The 18,069-nt window shown below is 43.7% G+C and overlaps 1 protein-coding gene across 2 annotated transcripts in view; it reads right to left on the bottom strand.

Moving 5' to 3' along the window:
* The window catches only part of cdc23 (CDC23 (cell division cycle 23, yeast, homolog)), a 35,334-nt gene extending 23,229 nt beyond the window's left edge, over nucleotides 1-12,105 (bottom strand). Inside the window, exons 1-5 of one of the 2 annotated variants that reach the window (XM_072263609.1) lie at nucleotides 11,994-12,105; nucleotides 8,899-8,971; nucleotides 7,100-7,237; nucleotides 3,224-3,266; nucleotides 725-830 (exon numbers count right to left, since the gene is read on the bottom strand). In XM_072263609.1, the coding sequence (XP_072119710.1) occupies nucleotides 725-830; nucleotides 3,224-3,266; nucleotides 7,100-7,237; nucleotides 8,899-8,971; nucleotides 11,994-12,097 (464 nt within the window). In that variant the 5' untranslated portion in view covers nucleotides 12,098-12,105. Of the gene's footprint in view, nucleotides 1-724; nucleotides 831-3,223; nucleotides 3,267-7,099; nucleotides 7,238-8,898; nucleotides 8,972-11,649; nucleotides 11,742-11,993 lie in introns of those variants that run through there. The other variant, XM_072263610.1, reaches the window with a different exon arrangement.
* Between the last annotated feature and the right edge of the window lie 5,964 nt (nucleotides 12,106-18,069).

Below are 18,069 nucleotides of genomic sequence, written 5' to 3'. Positions count from 1 at the left end.
AGGTTATCACACAAGGAACATTTGATGGCTCTGGGTCTGTACTCGCTGGAATTCAGAAGGATGAGGGGGGATCTCACTGAAACCTTTCGAATCTTGAAAAGCCTATACAGAGTAGATGTGTAAAGGATGTTTCCCATTTTGTGAGAGTCTAGGACAAGAGGGCACAGCCTCAGGATAGAGGGGCGCCCTTTCAAAACAGAGATGCAAAGAAATTACTTTAGCCAAAGAGTGGTGAATTTGTGGAATTTGTTGCTACATGCAGCTGTGGAGGCCGGGTCATTGGGTGTATTTAAGACAGAGATTGGTAGGCTCTTGATTGGACATGGCATCAAAGGTTACAGGAGAAGGCCGGGAACTGGAGTCCAGGAGAAGAAAAAAAAAGGATCAGCCATGATCGAATGGTGGAGCAGACCCGATGGGCTAGATGGCTTAATTCTGCTCCTATGTCTTATGATCTTATGGCTTATACTTTAAAAGCCACCTCCAAAGTTTTGGAAATTTCCCACTGAGAAGTCAAATACAAAAAACTCCAATGGTGTATTTCACATCTTAAATTAATATAAATGAAAAATGGCTTTACACTGGCATGATTTAGACCCAAACTGTTAGCTTCCACTTAGTAACCAATTTCAAAGTACAACATGTGGAGTAATACATGATTATTAAGAGAGGGACAGCCCATACAGAATAACCTAGTAGTAGAGATACATAAACTGGTACATACAAATAGAGTCCAAATCCATCGAGTTCCCTGGCTTTGTGCTTTTTGCTCAACTCCACTCGCAATTCCCTCAAAGACTCATTCTTCACTTGTCCTTTCTCCAGAGGGCCTGCCAAGCAGCCAGAAAATAAGTATTCAGTCCCGGGATTTCAAATACAACTTTTATTCAGAGACCAAAGCTTAACAGACCAATAATGCTGTCACCTAGTGTTTCCCAGGCAATTACATAAACACACAATCACAATGATTTTCCAATATTGTAATTAATGTTAAAACACCAGCATTGGTTATTTCCATGTAGCAAGAAGGTGAATGGAATCAGCACTAATCACAGTATTATAATGAGCAATTACAGTATTGAATGTGTTGCCACGTTGGGAACTAGAAGTGAACCCCTGCACTCTCCAGAGACACTCACTGCAATGAATCATTCCATGTCTCAAGTGCGGAGAAGCTGTCTGTGAGGAGCAGAACGAACAGTGTCGCTGCTCAGTGCTGACACTTGAGGCTCACGGCTGTACCCTGTAGGGCACTGAGTGTGTGCCATTGCAGAGCTGCTTTGATTTCTTTATGACAAGCTCAATGACCTGCAACTGGCATTCATCTAATTACCACGGGAAAACCTCTGGGCTGGGAACATTGGTGCAGCCGAAGAGAGGGCAAGACAGCAGCTTCAACCCCATCCGACATTAAAGAGTCTAAAGGAGCCGTGCAATCCTTGAGCAGGCGCTGCCTGTCCCTTGCAGTGATCTGTGTTCACTGGGTCAGAAAGCGTGTAGCCCTGAGCTCCACATCACGGTGTTGAGAGACTGCACTGCTGCCTCACCCTCCCATCACTAGCCCTCCAGGGCAGCCTTGCCACGTGATTCTTTGCTGAGGGAGAGCGAACACAGGGCAGGGGTTCACACCAGGTACCAGGCACCCAGATCCCTGGCACAACAACTTGCAAGGCTACAGGATACATCCATTTGATTGTTCAGAATGCAACACCAAGAGCACTAAGGCAAATGAGTGCTGTGCAGAGCAGGGGCACCTATGTACAAGCCTTCACAACTATCATTAAATGAACCAGTGAGAAATATTAAAGTTTATTAAGTATTTAAGTTTAATCACTGTTCTCTGAACAGGTTAGTACCAATCCTGAAAATTAGTGAGATCAGTTTAGTTATATTTTAAACATACAAAAAGGAATAGTAATATACAATTAGATTCATTATCTGCATGGTGAGATAACCAACCTATAATGCTGCAGTTAAGTTACAGAGAAAGAGGTTCATTTTCAACTAAACTCCATGTTTAGTATCTTAACTTTTAAGATTAATTTTTCCTAGCAACTGCAATGATGATTTCAGCAATTTGTTTATGGAGGCGGCAATGGATATTATTATCCAAATGGTGAAAGTCTGCACCATGCTGTTGTGCAGAGGAACTTGGGAGTGCCTGTGCACGAATTGCAAACGTTTGGCTTTCAGATGCAAGAGGTCATCAAGAAGTTAAATGGAATGCTGACCTTCATTGCTAAAGGGATTGAATTTAAGAGCAGAGAAATATGTTGCAACTCTACAGGGTACTGCTGGGGCAGCACCTAGAGTAGTGAATGCAGTCCTCGTCTCTTTACTTGAGGAAAGACATACTAGCTTTTGAAGTGGCGCAGCTGGACGCTTGTATGGTTGATTCTAGTGATGAGGGGGTTAACCTCTGAGGAACACTTGAGTCACCCGGGACTATACTTGCTGGAATTCAGAAGAATGAGAGAGTATCTTATAGAAATGTATAAAATTATGAAAGAGATAGATAAGATAGAGACAGGAATGTTGTTTCCACTGGTAGGTGAGACTAGCACTAGGAAATGTAGCCTCAAGATTCAGGGAATAGTCTTAGGATGGAGATGAGGAGAAACTGCTTTTCCCAGAGGGTAGTGAATTCTATGAAATTCTCTGCTTAGGGAAGCAGTAAAGGCTATCGCATTAAATATATTTAAGACACAAATAGATTTTTGCATATCGGAAGAATTAAGGGCTCTGGGAAAAGGTAGGTAGGTGGAGCTGAGTCCATGGCTTGATCAGCCATGGTCTTATTGAATGGCACAGCAAGCTCAACCAGCCAGGTGGCTACTTCTGCTTTAATTTCTTAAGTTCTTATAGATACTGAATAGAAATCTCCTGGCTTCTTTCTTGATCTGTGTGGAATTGATAGGAGAGAGCAGTTGCCATTGCACAGCAGAATTTCAAGGGAATGGGACACATGAAGAAAATATCCCAATATCCCAGCTGACAGACAGCCCAAGACTATAATCAGAAAAAGGATCACATTCAATAGCTTGAGTGCTATATATGTTAAATAGCTCATTTCCATCCCAGCATTAAAGATGAATAATGAACAGATACAGAAAGAAACTAAACAGAAAATATTGCAAAAGTATACTTTACTACTGGTTAACAGGAAAAGCTGGGGCATTACATTGTTTATACAATCATTTATTCATGTTAGGTTTTTTTTTACCTAAACTGTCAACCGTTTCATCGTCCTTCTTCTTTTCTCCAGACTAGAATAAAAAAAATATACCTTTATAATCAGAGCTACAATATTACAGAGACAAGAATTGGGATAATCTTTGCAACACACATTCTGTTTTAACCATTTAACTGTTGTTTTGTGCTAAAACTGAAAGGCTAGATAAGCCACTTCAAACGGCTATTCATAGGCACTTTGGTGTGGGTTTCGGGCGCTGTACGGGAGAAGCAGATCTCAGGTTGTCTGCTTTCCTTCTTGGCAATTCAAGGAGGAAATAAAGAACAAGCTTGCATTAAAAAGTACCTTGGTATGGAAACACCAATGCCCTTGAAATGGAAAATCCTACAAAAAGTAGTGGATACAACCCATCCATCATGGGTATAGCCCTTTCCATCACTGAGCACATCTACACGGAGTACCATCACAGGAAAGCTGCATCGATCATCAAGGACCCCCACCATCCAGGGCACATTCTCTTTTCGCTGCTGTCATCAGGAAGGTGGTACAGGAGACTTAGGACCCTCACCACCAGGTTCAGGAACAGTTATTACCTCTCAACCATCAGGCTCTTAGAATCAAAGGAGGTAACTTCATTTAACTTCACTTGATGGCTGAACTGTTCCCACTAACTATGCCCTCACTTTTAAGGACTCTTCATCTCATATTCTGGATATTTATTGTTTATTTATTTTTTTTCTTTGTTTATTTGCAGTTTGCTGTTTTTTGCATATCAGTTATTTGTCCTGTTGAGTGCGGTCTTTCACTGATTTCATCACGTTTCTTGGATTGACTGAGTATGCCAGTAAGAAAGTGAATCTCAGGATTGTATATGGTGACATATATGTACCTTGATAATAAATGTACTTATCCTCATGTCATATCAATGCACATCATTAATACAGGTAGTTCTGCTGCAATGCGTGTTTCCATAATGCAGATTGGATATAACGAGATGGATGAACTGTAATGCAGTTGGGACTAGAGAACCACTCAGGAATGACTTTGAAAACTGTTCGTGGCTGGATTCCTGAACTGCGAACTACTCATAAATCAAGCAAGTAACAAAGTTCCCACATGAAAGAAGATGCTTACAGCCCCACAACAGCCTGCAAATCCATACCACCAATCTCCCAAACATATATGGGCTGTACGTAAGTCAAGCATTTATCAGCTAGGGAGAACCTCAAGTCACTGCCGTGATATCAGCAGAATATTATAAAGCTGAGATTTGAGTGTAGGATAAAGAAATTTGAAAATCTGTGTAACTAAATGAACAAAAGAAAAAATCTCAGAGATCTAAAAGATGGAAATTAAGTAGGGGTTCATTGTGATTACTGTCACATTAAAACACACCTTCTCAAAATGGGGTTCTCCCTTTTTAGAATGTCTATGGAACAGGGTAACTATTCAAGTAGAAATAACAGGAGATAACCTTCATTCTTGGCAGTGGAATGCTCCTCCTGAGAGATGTGGAATTCCAGGCTTCTCAATGATCTCCCTAATGACATCTGCTTCAGCTCTTGACAAGGTCAAGGAAACAGAGTTGGAGCTGGATGCACTCAAGACCATCTGGGAGACTGAAACCTTCATCGACGAGTCTTTTACTGAGGTGGTCACACCTAGCACGCAGGCTTCAGATAGTAGATGGGTGACCACTAAGAGAAGTGAGGGGAGTAAGCAGTTGGTAAAGGGGACCCTTGTGCCCATACCTCTCAGCAATATCTGCTGGAGAGGGGGGAGGAGAAAGAGGTGCAACAGGAGCCAGGCCAGTGGCACTATGGCTGGCTCTGAGGCTCTGCAGGGAAGGATAGAGTCAGGCAGCGTGGCACTGACAGGGCAGGAATAGGATGACGGTACAGATGAATGAGTGGCCGAGGAAGTGGAGTAGAGGGCAGGCTTTCAGATTTCTGGATCATTGGGATCTCTTCTGGGGAAAAGTGGTGCAAAGGGACTTCAGAGGTACAAAAAGGACAGGTTACACCTGAATCTGAAGGGGAACCAATATCCCTATGGCCAGGCTTGATAAGCTGTTGAGGAAGGTTTCAACTGAGTTAGGAGAGAGATGAGAACCAGAGTGATAAGGCTGAGAATGGGGATGTTGATATGCAAGTTGATGCAGTGTGCAGTGAGACTGTGAGGATAGATAAGCAGGTGATAGGGGAAAATTGCAGTCAGTGGGATGCAGTAAAGTGTAACATGGAGCAAAATCGAAAATGGTTATGAATACAGGAAGAAAGGTGTTATATTTGAATGCACGCAGTACATGGATAAGTTAGAGATTGGCAGGTATGAGGTTGCAGGCATCGCTAGAAGATCATAGCTGGGAGGTTAACATCCAAGGATACACCTTGTATGGGTTGGGCAGCTCTGTTTGTCAAAATGAAATCAAATCCTTAGAAAGAGGTGACATAGTATCAAAAGACGTGGAACCCTTCTGTGTAGAGTTAAGAAACTGCAAGAATAAAAAGACCCTGATGGGAGTTATGTACAGGCCCCAAACAGTAGCCCGGATGTGGAATACACATTTCAACAGGAAATAGAGAAGGCATGTAAAAGGAATTGGATAGATTGGGAGAAGGGGCAAAGAAGTGGCAAATGGAATATAGTGTAGGGAATTATATGGTCATGCACATTAGTAGAAAGAAGAAAGGCATAGACTATTTTTTAAACAGGGAGAAAATTAAAAAATCAGTGGTGCAAAGGGACTTCAGAGGCCTTGTGCAGGATTCCCTACAGATTATCTTGCAGGCTAAGTTGGTGGAAAGGAAGGCAAATGTAATGTTAGCATTTATTTTGAGAGAACTAGAGTATAAAAGCAAGGTTGTAATGCTGAGGCTTTATAAGGCATTGGCCAGACCGCAACTGGAGTATTGTGAGCAGTTTTGGGCCTGTTATCTAGGAAGTAAGGCGCCGATATTGGAGATGGTCTAGAGCAGGTTAAGGAGAATGATAACGGCATGAAAGGGTTAACATAAGAGGAGCACTTGATGGCTCTGGGCCTATACTCACTGAGTTTAGAAGAATGGGGAGGGGAGAATGTCATTCCATAATTGAATATCGGAAGGCCAAGACAGCAGAGGATGTTTCCTTTCGTCGGTGTCTAAGACCAGAGGTTGCAGTCTCAGAATAGAGGGATGTCCATTTAGAACAGAGAGGAGAATGGATTTCTTTAGCCAGAAGGTGGTGGCAATGTGGAATTCATTGCCATGGATGGCCGTGGAGCCAAGTCACTGAGTATATTTAAAGCAGAGGGTGACAGGTTCTTGGTTGGTCAGGGTGTCAAAGGTTACAGGGAGAAGGTAAGAAAATGGGGTTGAGAGGAATAATAAATCAGACATGGATGCTGCCTGACCTGCTGAGTTCCTCCCGCATTTTGTGTATGTTGGTTTGATTTCCACCATTTGCACAGCTTCTTAAGTTTATAAGTCAGCCATGATGGAATAGCAGAGCTGCCTTGATGGGTCAAGTGGCCTAATTCTGCCCCAATTGAATTTACTACCTTCACAGATAGAAGTATTCCTCAAGATATTAATTCACTGTTGATATCCTCAGTAAGGCAACACATGCATAGCAAGCATATTATTGCTTACAAACTTATTGACCCTAATGGGAGTGGAGAGGAGAGGAGAGATAAGGATCCCTTTTATTACAATGAAATTTCCACAGACTTTTGGAAAATGATATACATAAGGAAAGAACACAAGCTGTGAAATTTTTCCCATGAATCTGGAGAACTAATAGGAGAGAAGCCCCAGAAAAAGAAAGACAACAACTAACCCACCAAACCACCCGGTCACACTGAAAGGTTCTCACAGGGTCAATGCAGGCTTGCAGCAATCTCATCATTAGTGAATGTATCCTTACCAGATATCTGGAATACATATACAGGAAGTAAGCCTTCTGACTCTGACAGCCTTTGAGAAAATATGCCGCTCGGTCATACTCCTTCAAATCAAAATATGATTTGGCCAAAGTGTAGGCATCTAAATCTGCCAGATCTTCCTAAGTACAAACAAGATTTTATGAAAGGTATATCAGACAGAAACATGAAATCTATTATAAAATGCAGACATAGCTCCCGTCCTTCATAGTGAATCTATTCAACAGATTTTCATCCTCAGGGTTTTGTTAATGAAAAGAATAAATTGAACTGGAATTTTAATACCACCCTTTCTCCAAAGCAGACAAGTTAAAAGTACAAATATATTATTAAGACCTCTGTTCCATGTAAAATATGCTTCTTCTTTCTAAATAACCTAGTGTACCTAGTGTTAAGAGTCTTACAGCATGGTAACAGCTCTTCAGGCTACCACATCCATGCCAACCATTGCACCCATCTCTACTTATCCTGTTTACCCATTTTAGGTCCACAGCCTTCTATAGGTAGGTGATTCAAGTACTCATCGAGATGCTTCTTAAATGTTGAGACTCTGAGGGGTATATATGGAGTAAATGCAGGCACTGAGGTTGCATGGGACCACAACAGAGGTTATGGATTAAGGGTGAAAGGTGAAAAGTTTAAGGGGAACCTGAGGGGAAACTTCTTCACTCAGAGGGTCAGGAGAGTGTGAGATGAGCTGCCAGCACAAGTAGTGTATGTGAGTAGCTTGGATAGGTACATGGATAGCAGGGGCATGGAAGGCTATGGTCCTGGTGCAGTTTGATGAGAATAGGCAGTTTAAATAGTTCTGCACAGTCTAGATGGGCCAAATGGCCTATTCCTTTGCTGTACTTCTTTATGATTCTATATGCTTCCACAACCTTTTCAGGCATATTCCAGATTTCAACTACTCAAGATGAGAGAAGATCCCTTCAGATCCGCATCTCCCATCTCTCACCTCAAGCCTATGCCCTCTTACCTTAAACACCCCCAACATGAGAGAGAAAGATCTTGCTCTTGACCATACTGGAATCCTTCATAATTTTTATCCCACCATCAAGTCACTACTTAGCCTCTCCTGCTCAAAGTAAACCAAACCTAGTCAGTGCAATCACCTTCTATAAATGAAATGCTGCAATTTAGCAACATCCTGCCACTACACAAGAGACTGCAGATGCTGGGATCTGGAGCCATAGAGTCATGGAGCAATGCAGCATAGACACAGACCCTTCAGCCCAACTAGCCCATGCTGATCGCAGTGCCCACTCAGCTAGGTGATGCAGTCTTTACTCAAAACACTGACTACCCCCCTGGGTCCACAGCGTTGCCTAACCCACCATGCTTCTCCAGCAATTTACTTTGTGCTTGATCTCTTAGTGAATCTTCTCTGCACCTTGTAAAGTAGCCGCCAGAAGTGCACATAATACTCTGTGTGGCTTCATCACTGTTTTATAAACTATAACATGACATCCCAACTCGATGTAAACAGGTATTCACTGGACTTCTTCAGCATTTTCTCTACCTACACTGGGTCTGTGTATGTCCTATGGTTTGCCCTCCCGAAATACATCAACTCACACCTCTAAGGATTAAATTTCACCTGTCCACTCACTTTTACAGCTAATTTACACCATGCTGTAGCCTTTAATGCCCCATTTCCCCCAAGCAAATTCTAAAACACACAGATGTAATTTCTGGTCAACTGCATTATTACACTCTTTGTTCTGTGTCTGCCTAAATCAATTCAATCTTTATTAATCTTTTAAACAAAAAATTGTCATACCTCTGATAATGGAGGGACAGGAGGCAGCTCATCCTTAGGAAGAGGATCCAATGAGAAAGCCAACTCTGAAGCCCTGGACAAATGACATCAGAATGTATCAAATCCAACACCATGTAACACACACATACTAACACAACTTTTGCATGTAGACAACTTAAATGTTCAAAGTACAGTATTCATTTTGAGTAGCACACACAAAATGCCAGAGAAACTCAGCAGTCTGAGTGTGTTACTCTGGATCTTCAGCATCACCTCTTGGTTACTATTCATTTTGAGAAATATTCCTTTTCTTCATCTAGGACTGCAGATACCCTTTAACTACTTGTATTAGAAATATTTATATATTCTCTGGATTGAAGCACCACTGCCTGGTTAATTACCTATAGTCCAACAAGCCACACCACCCAGCAATTTAACATTTGCAAAGGTGGTTGACACCATTAGAAAGAGATGCCAGAGTAGACTGTTTGACCCCATCAGTCTGCTCAACTATTCAACTAGATCTTTGATGTCAACACCACTTTCCTGTCCTTTCTCGCATTCCTTGATTCCTGTCATCCAGAAATATACTAGTGTCAGAATCAGGTTTAGTATCACTGCCATGTCGTAAAATTTGTCGTCTTTGTCGCAGCAGTACAATGTAATACATAGTAGAAAAATGTGAATTATATATTAAATGGTTAAATTTAGCAGAAAAATTAGAATAAGAAAGTAGTGAGTTAGTGTTCAAGGGATAGTCATAGTCATACTTTATTGATCCCGAGGGAAATTGGTTTTCATTACAGTTCCACCATAATTAAATAGTAATAAAACCACAAATAATTAAATAGTAATATGTAAATTATGCCAGGAAATAAGTCCAGGACCAGCCTATTGGCTCAGGGTGTCTGACCCTCCAAGGGAGGGGTTATAAAGTTTGATGGCCAAAGGCAGGAATGACTTCCTAGGACGCTCTGTGCTGCATCTCGATGGAATGAGTCTCTGGCTGAATGTACTCCTGTGCCCAACCAGTCCATTATGTAGTGGATGGGAGACATTGTCCAAGATGGCATGCAACTTGGACAGCATCCTCTTTTCAGACACCACCGTGAGAGAGTCCAGTTCCATCCCCACAACATCACTGGCCTTACGAATGAGTTTGTTGATTCTGTTGGTGTCTGCTACCCTCAGCCTGCTGCCCCAGCACACAACAGCAAACATGATCACACTGGCCACTACAGACTCATAGAACATCCTCAGCATCGTCCAGCAATGTTAAAGGACCTCAGTCTCCTCAGGAAATAGAGACGGCTCTGACCCTTCTTGTAGACAGCCTCAGTGTTCTTTGACCAGTCCAGTTTATTGTCAATTCGTATCCCTAGGTATTTGTAATCCTCCATAGCTGAGGGGAAGAAGCTGCTCCTGAATTGTGAGTCTGTTCTGTCAGTCTTCTGTACCTCCTCCCTGATGGTAGCAATGAGAAGAGGTTCCTTAATGATAGATGCTGCCTTTCTGAGGCATCACTCCTTAAAGATGTCCTGGATACTGTGGAGGTTAGTGCATGTGATGGAGCTGACTAAGTTTACAACTCTCTGCAGTTTACTTCAATGTTTTCAATTTTCAATGCAATCTATGATTTATTCTTGCAACACAAGAGATTGCAGATGCTGGAATCTGAAGCAAAGAAACAAACAGCTAGAGGAACACTGTGCAGAACACTACTGGAAGGAACAATATGTAGGGGGTTAAAGCATTGTTAATGTTCTGCGTTGAGACCCTCCATGGTCTTTCACTGATTTTTCATGGTACTGTATCTGGTAAACGCCAAAAATTCATGAAGTCTCCACAATTATGAATTCCCATTTATGTTGAGACTGCAATCCCTACTTGTAGATTTTCAGCCAGAGAACAAATCCAGCAATATCCACCATATCAACTCCTTTAAGAATCTGTCACTAGCTAATATATAAATGTTCACCCACAACAAACATAAATGTTTGAAATGAAGGAATATTCCATAAGCACACAACTTCATAAATTTATGAATTGATAATTTATACCTATATCTGGTAGAGGAATCTACTGCATAGCCTTCTCCATTACACAAACAACAATCAGAAGGCTTGTACTTACACTTTGCATCAGTAGCTTGTAAGCAGTTAATGTAGAATAGATTAGACTCAGACAAATTGAAAACACTTTTTACATGATTTTTCTGTTAACATAATAGGTAAGTGGAGCATTGGAGAAAACCCAGAGTTGAATCCAATAGAGATCGGCGGATCAAACTTTGTCATCTGAAGCACATCACTTCAGACAAAGTAACTTTCTGGATAACCCTGGACCAAGATGCATTATGTTTCTCAAGGGAAAAGATTTATTCCCACCCAGCAGATACAGTCTCCAATCACCTTGGGATCCCCTCTGCCATTGGATCAGAAACTGACTTTATGCCTAGATCAGGGTTCTTACTCATCAGATTCAGCATCTGCAGTCTGTTTCCTTTCATCACCAACGAGCCTGTCTCTAATTCTTTGCTCCCCCCCCCCCCCCCCGCAACCTGGTTGCATCTGCACCCTTGTTGCCCTTTTTCTTTATCTTTTTCTACCTATCACCCACCATCTACTGTCATCCAACTCCAGTCTGGCTATCTCTGCTCACCAACTCCCTCCTTACCTGGTTTCACCTATCACCTACTAATCCCTGACTCACCTCTTTACACTGACAATCTTCTGTCTACATGCTCGATGCAGGGTCCTGACCTTCACCCACCTCACAAATGCGGATCCACTGAATTCCTTCAGCAGCTTCTGTTGTTATTCCTGGTTCTCTGTTTAGTCAGTTGTGCAGCAACTCGCCGTCTTCTGCAAGGTGTCAGCCCTGCTCCATCTCCCCTTGAGGACCCAGGAGTTCCAGCCTCCCACTCCCACCGCCCCTTCCCCCAAACCCGGAGCGTTCCGGCTCCCCACCGCCCCTGTCCCAGATGCCTGCCCCACACGTCGCCTCTCTCCCGGGAGCAGCAGAACATCAGGTCCGGGCACCGGAAAGGAGAGGCCAATGGGAGCCGCAGGGCGCAGGCCGTTAGCGCTCCCTACCGCTGAGACTCCGAGACTCACCACTTGGCGCTTTGCAACAGCCCTCGTTCCCGGCACAAACCGCTCACCGCCATCAAACCGCGCTTCACCTCCTTCAGCTCTGGAAACTCGACCGCCGCCGCCATTTTTCCCTGCAGCCAATCGCAACGCCTCTTGCTTCGCACCGGCTGATCCACTCCTCACCGACCAGCATCCGCTTCCTTGATTGGCCCCAGCACTTTCGGCTATGGAGCGCCTCAGAGGATAATTGACAGCTGTCCATCACTGCTCCAAGTTCGATCACTGGCACTACAGATTGTTCATAATATTGATTAAGCATTAGCAAATATGCTAAAATACTAACAAATAAATGAGTTATCAATTAATATCCTCAATTCATCGTTGTCTTATCATGTTGAAAGACATGGGTTTAAAATACACAGTACAACTGGGGTAATGGACTGCGGAGATATCCAGCGGGTGGAGGTAAAGAGCTGGTCAAAGTTTCGGGTTGAGATCCTGCATTAGGACTCATCCCTTTGCCACTACAGCTGCAGCCTCACCTGCTGAGTTCCGGCAGGGCTCGGTATTTCTTTGCTCCAGACTGTAACGCCTGAAGACTCTCGGGTCTGAGGTTATCGACTAATCTTCAATCTGAGCCTGCTGTAATATCATGCAAACATTTTGCTACAATTACAACAGTTATTGCAAGTCTCCAGTCTTTTATTTAGAAGCAAACGTTCAGTTTGTAAATATTTTTATTATTTCTGTTTTGCACTATTTTTAATGTAACTATTTAATATAATATATACTTACTGTAATTGATTTACTTACTTTTTTATATTATCATGTATTGCATTGTACTCCTCCCGGTAAGTCAACAAATTTCACGACGTATGCCACTGATATTAAACTTGATTCTGAGGTGCTTGAAGTATCTCTATTTAATCAACTGTCTAGTCAACCTTTTCCTGTTGTCGTAAATTGCACTTGAGGGTGAGAGATCTATGAGCTTATTTAACAGTGTTGGTATAGTCCAAAATTAAAAGTAATGGAGTTATTAACATTTAATTAGATTTTCAATATAAACTAATAATATGGATAGCGAATACAGGGGACTAAGAGGGAGAATGGCTTTGGGACAGAAAGCAAAGAGTGGGGGGGTGGTAAAGTAACAATTTGCAACAAAAGAAAATGGGTAATGATGATTCACAAGAATTAATGTGCTGTCCATAATTTACATCAATAATCTATAAACTGCAATGAAAATGCTATTTCTAAATTTGCAAAAGGTGCCAATGGTGAGAAGGTGATGCTTAGGATATATACAATACATAGGAATTGAGGTACAGGGGGCTCTGGAGAGAGGTAGTACCTTTGATGTCTGGCATGCTGCTCCCTACCAGACAGGGTGGACGGGCATCACTGCTCCTCATCCATCTTCTAAATCTCTCACGTGCTGGCTCCAAGCGCCATACCCTGGTAAGCTGCTTCAGCTGGCGGGCTAAACCACGTGAGGAGGTGGTGTTAACGCGGCACCACTGGGCGAAAGACTTCCATGATGAAGTCATCGGCCAGGGCAGAAAGGTTCTCAGATGAACTATAATGGCTACGTGTTCGCGACCAAGGCGAGCCACCTAGTTGGAGGAAATTGGCTGTGTTCAAACCTGAAGAGGGGCTCCGCCAGCTTTCAGATGCCCAAGACACACCGCATGATGAGCACTTCATACCAGATCGGTCGCAGCCCGGGTTACCAATGACGGCACTATCCGTCTCACACCAGGGCGGTCGCGATAAATGTGCTACTGGTGATCCAACACAGAAGATCCGTGGCAGAGAGAACATCACAATCACGACATGGAATGTAAGAACGCTGAATCAAGCAGGGAAACTCAAGGAACTCACAAATGAGATGGAAAGATACAACTGGCACCTCCTCGGGCTCTGTGAAGCCAGATGGAAGAACGCTGGAGAAGTGTGTACTGAGGAAGGACACATACTCTATTACAGCGGAGAAGAGAACAGACATGAAAATGGCGAAGGGTTCCTAGTCAACAAATCCATCAAGAACGCTGTCCTAGGATGCCAAACCGTGTCAAGCAGGCTCATGACCATCCGCCTGCAAGTAAAGCTGTTCAATATCACAGTGGCACAAGTCTACACCAACAACAGACTATGACGATGAACACATCGAAGAATTCTATAAGAAACTACAAGATGTCATCAACAAGGTGGACAGAAAAGATATTCTGATCATTCAGGGTGACTGGAGTGCCAAGGTGGACAGAGACGCGCAAGATGAGTGGAGGGATCTCATCGGCCCCTCATGCAATGACACCTCCAATGAGAGGGGACTACGCCTGCTGGAATTTGCCAGTGATAACAACATGGTGCTGTTGAACACACTTGGAGAGCACAAACCATCCCAAAGATGGACTTGGCATGCCCCCAGTGATCAACGTCACCAGATTGACTACATCCTGGTGCAAAGACAGCACAAATCTGGTGTGAACAGACTGAAGACCAGAACATTCCCAGGAGCAGACGTGGGCAGTGACCATGACCTTGTCATGATGAACATCAGAGTGCGCTTGAGGAGAATCAACAAGCCAAGAAACAACCGGCTGAGATTTGACCTTGAAAAACTGAAAGACCCCACCATCTCTGAAGAATTTCAGGCAGTTGAGGGGAAGTTTGCACCAATACTCCCCTTTGATGAGGACCTGGAGACCACCACAAATAACTTTAACACAGTGATAATGGAAACAGCAAGCAAGATTCTGGGGAAGAGCTGCCGCATGTCTAAACCATGGGTCACTAACAAGATACTGGATATGTGTGACACAAGAAGGAAATTAAAGAAAGATAAAAACACAGCAGAGGGAAGAACAGAATGCTGGAATATCAACAAGGAAATCAGGAGGGAAATGAAGGAAGCAAAGCAAAGATGGATAGCTGAACAATATGCAGACATTGAAGACAGCCTCTCGAACAACAACACAAGGAAGGCATTCCAACTGGTGAAAGATCTTACCAAAGAAAAGCAAGCCAAAATGAACACCATCTAAGACGAAAATAGCAAAAGTCTCACAGAAGGAAAGGAAATAATGGAAAGGTGGACAGAGTACTGTTCAGAACTGTACAACTACCAGAGTAAAGGGGATCCAAGCGTGCTGAATGTGCAGGAATTTTCCAATGAGGATAACTATCCAATCTTGTGTGAGGAAGTTGAAGCTGCAATACGATCACCGAAGTGCGGGAAGTCAGCAGAAGTTGACAATATCCCTGCTGAACTGCTGAAGCATGGAGGAGTGGCCACGATAGACATGCTTATCGCCATCTGCAATAAGATCTGGTAGACAGGAGAATGGCCGATACCTTGGACTCAGTCGCTGATCATTGTGCTTCCCAAAAAAGGCAATCTCCAACTTTGCCAGAATTACTGTACCATCAGTTTGAGCAGCCATGTTAGCAAGTTTGTTCAAAATCATCTTGAACAGACTGAGATGTCAGGCAGAAGACATCATTGCTGAGGAACAAGCAGGTTTCCGTAAGGGCAGAACCACAACTGAGCAAATTTTCAACCTCCTCAGCCTTTGTTAGAAACACCTTTAGCACCAGAGAGAGTTCTACCATGTCTTCATAGACTCCAAGAAGGCATTTGACAGAGTCTGGCATGATGCCTTATGGGTCACCATGAAGAAATTCAACATGGGGCAGAAGATGATTCATACAATCCATCAGCTTTATGCCAAGGCAACCAGTGCAGTACTCGCTCAGGGCACCATCAGGGAGTGGTTCCTTACCTCTGTAGGAGTCCGTCAGGGCTGCCTCCCCTCCCCCACTCTCTTCAACATCTCCCTGGAATGAATCATGAGTGTTGCCCTTGAAGATCATGTGGGCAGAGTCTGCATCGGAGGGAGAAACATCACAAACCTAAGATTTGCTGTCGACATTGATGGACTTGCAGGAAAAGAGGACGAACTGGCCAACCTGGTCAGCCATCTTGACAGAGCCTCCACAAAGTTTGGAATGGAAATAAGTGCCGAGAAAAGCAAGCTCATGGCAAATGCCAACGGTGCCATCACAAAAGTCCATGGTCAGAAACTTGAGACAGCGCAGCAGTTCAAATACCTGGGGGCAATGATCAGTGATGAAGGATCGAGACCAGAAGTCCTGGCAAGAACCGCACAGACAATGACTGCACTATCCAAACTCAAGACAATATGGAGGGACAGCAACATCACCATGAAGTACAAGATCAGACTCCTGCGTGCATTGGTATTCTCCATCTTCCTGTACACATGTGAGACATGGACCCTCACAGCAGAGCTACAGAGGAAGGTACAGGCATTGGAAATGAGATGCTATCGCCACATCTTGGGCATCTCATACTTGGACCACATCACAAACGAGCAGGTCCACAAGACCATCCGGCACCACATTGGCCCCCATGAAGACCTTCTCACAACGGTGAAGAAAAGAAAGCTGAGATGGTACGGCCATGTAACAAGATCCAGTAGCCTTCCAAAGACTGTTCTACAAGGAACTTTGGAGGGGACAAGAAGGAGAGGTAGACAGAGGAAAAGATGGACGGACAACATTAAAGATTGGACAGGGAAAACATTAGTGGTGACCCAGGCTCTGGCACACAACCGCGACAGATGGAACAGGCTGGTGCAAAGCTTGTCATGATGGCGCCTTGACGACTCTACCAGGAGTTAAGGGTGCAATGAAGGAAGGAGGGAAGGAGGAATGATCAGAATCAGAGTCAGGTTTAATATGTCATGAAATTTGTTGTTATGCAGCGGCAATTCATAATAATAATAATAATAATAATAACTGCATCAAGTTACAGGAGGATGGTAAGAGTGGAAAGGTGCTTAAATTCAATGCCGATAATTGAGAGGGAGTGCATGTTGGGAGTAATGCTATGGAAAGATACAGACTTTTTGGCAAAGCTGTAACGAATTAATATTAATGCAAAGGGATTCATATTCACTTGCTGCAGTCTGGATGGATAAACAGATTGGAGCAAATTTATTGGAAGGCTACCGCTGCTCTTGAGAGACGGTTGGCAGCCATGTCCTGCAACAGATGTCATGCCTTGCTCCCGATCATTACTGTCTGTAGCTCAGCTCTGAGAGCGAGCAGTTTGACTGCCTTCCAGTGGCTGGTGGCGTCCCAGCCAGTAACCCTGGACAATGAGCTCAGCTAGATGATCCACCAGAACTGATAGCAAACTGGACAGAAACATTAAAGCTTCTGCAGATGCTGGAAACCGAGCAATACACACAAATGCTGGAGGAGCTCAGCACGCCAGGCAGTATCCACGAAGGGGGATACAGAGTCCCGGAGCCCCGAATGAAAAGGTGACGACTGCGCGGCATCCTCTGCAACCCCGCAGGAGCCTCCGAGGTAACGAGGGCATGGATGAGGGTTTCAGCAGCAGAAGAGCAGAGGGTGGTCTGTGTCAGATGAAGCATGGCTGGAAACAGGTTGTCTAAGCGATAGAGGGGTTATCTAGTGTGATGCACAAATTGAGATCTAACTTGATGATAAATAAGCAGGCTCGATGGTTTTTATTTCATGTGCTCCGGTTGCTCAGTGTTCATTGGTTCATATCGACCTGTCCCCATGCCACAAGTAGTGATACTCTGCAAGCAAGATACAAAACGAATCTCAGGGTTGTATATGATGATGTATATGTACTTTGATAATAAACTTATCTTGAACTTTTTTTTGTCACAAGAGCTTTCTGGGGAATTTAGGTGCAAAACTATTTCTGTCCTCTGGGTGGCAGAGCGAGTTTGCTACAATGGTGCCAGAGCTGAGAGTTGGGGGCCACTTCGCCAGTTGCAAAACTGGAGCCTTTGCTGTGGGTTATCCTGGACAGATCAGCGGGAAGATCTTTTAGGGCACCGTTATACGGCCACCTTCGTGGTATTACGCCGTAAATTGCAAATTATTCCAAGACCCGGCAGAACTGCTTCCGCTCCTTAATAGCGCATGTTCCTAACCCAGCTGTCTGACATAATAACTCGAGGCCTACTGCTACTGACCTTAAGGCCTGCAGGTGGCTTTCGAACCTCCTGGGTACTTCCTAGACTCAATGGTT

The sequence above is a fragment of the Mobula birostris genome, chromosome 7 (assembly GCF_030028105.1).
Source record: "Mobula birostris isolate sMobBir1 chromosome 7, sMobBir1.hap1, whole genome shotgun sequence".
Classification (NCBI taxonomy): domain Eukaryota; kingdom Metazoa; phylum Chordata; class Chondrichthyes; order Myliobatiformes; family Myliobatidae; genus Mobula; species Mobula birostris.
Note: the sequence above shows the minus strand (reverse complement) of the source record. Positions and strands in the feature narration are given on the sequence as shown.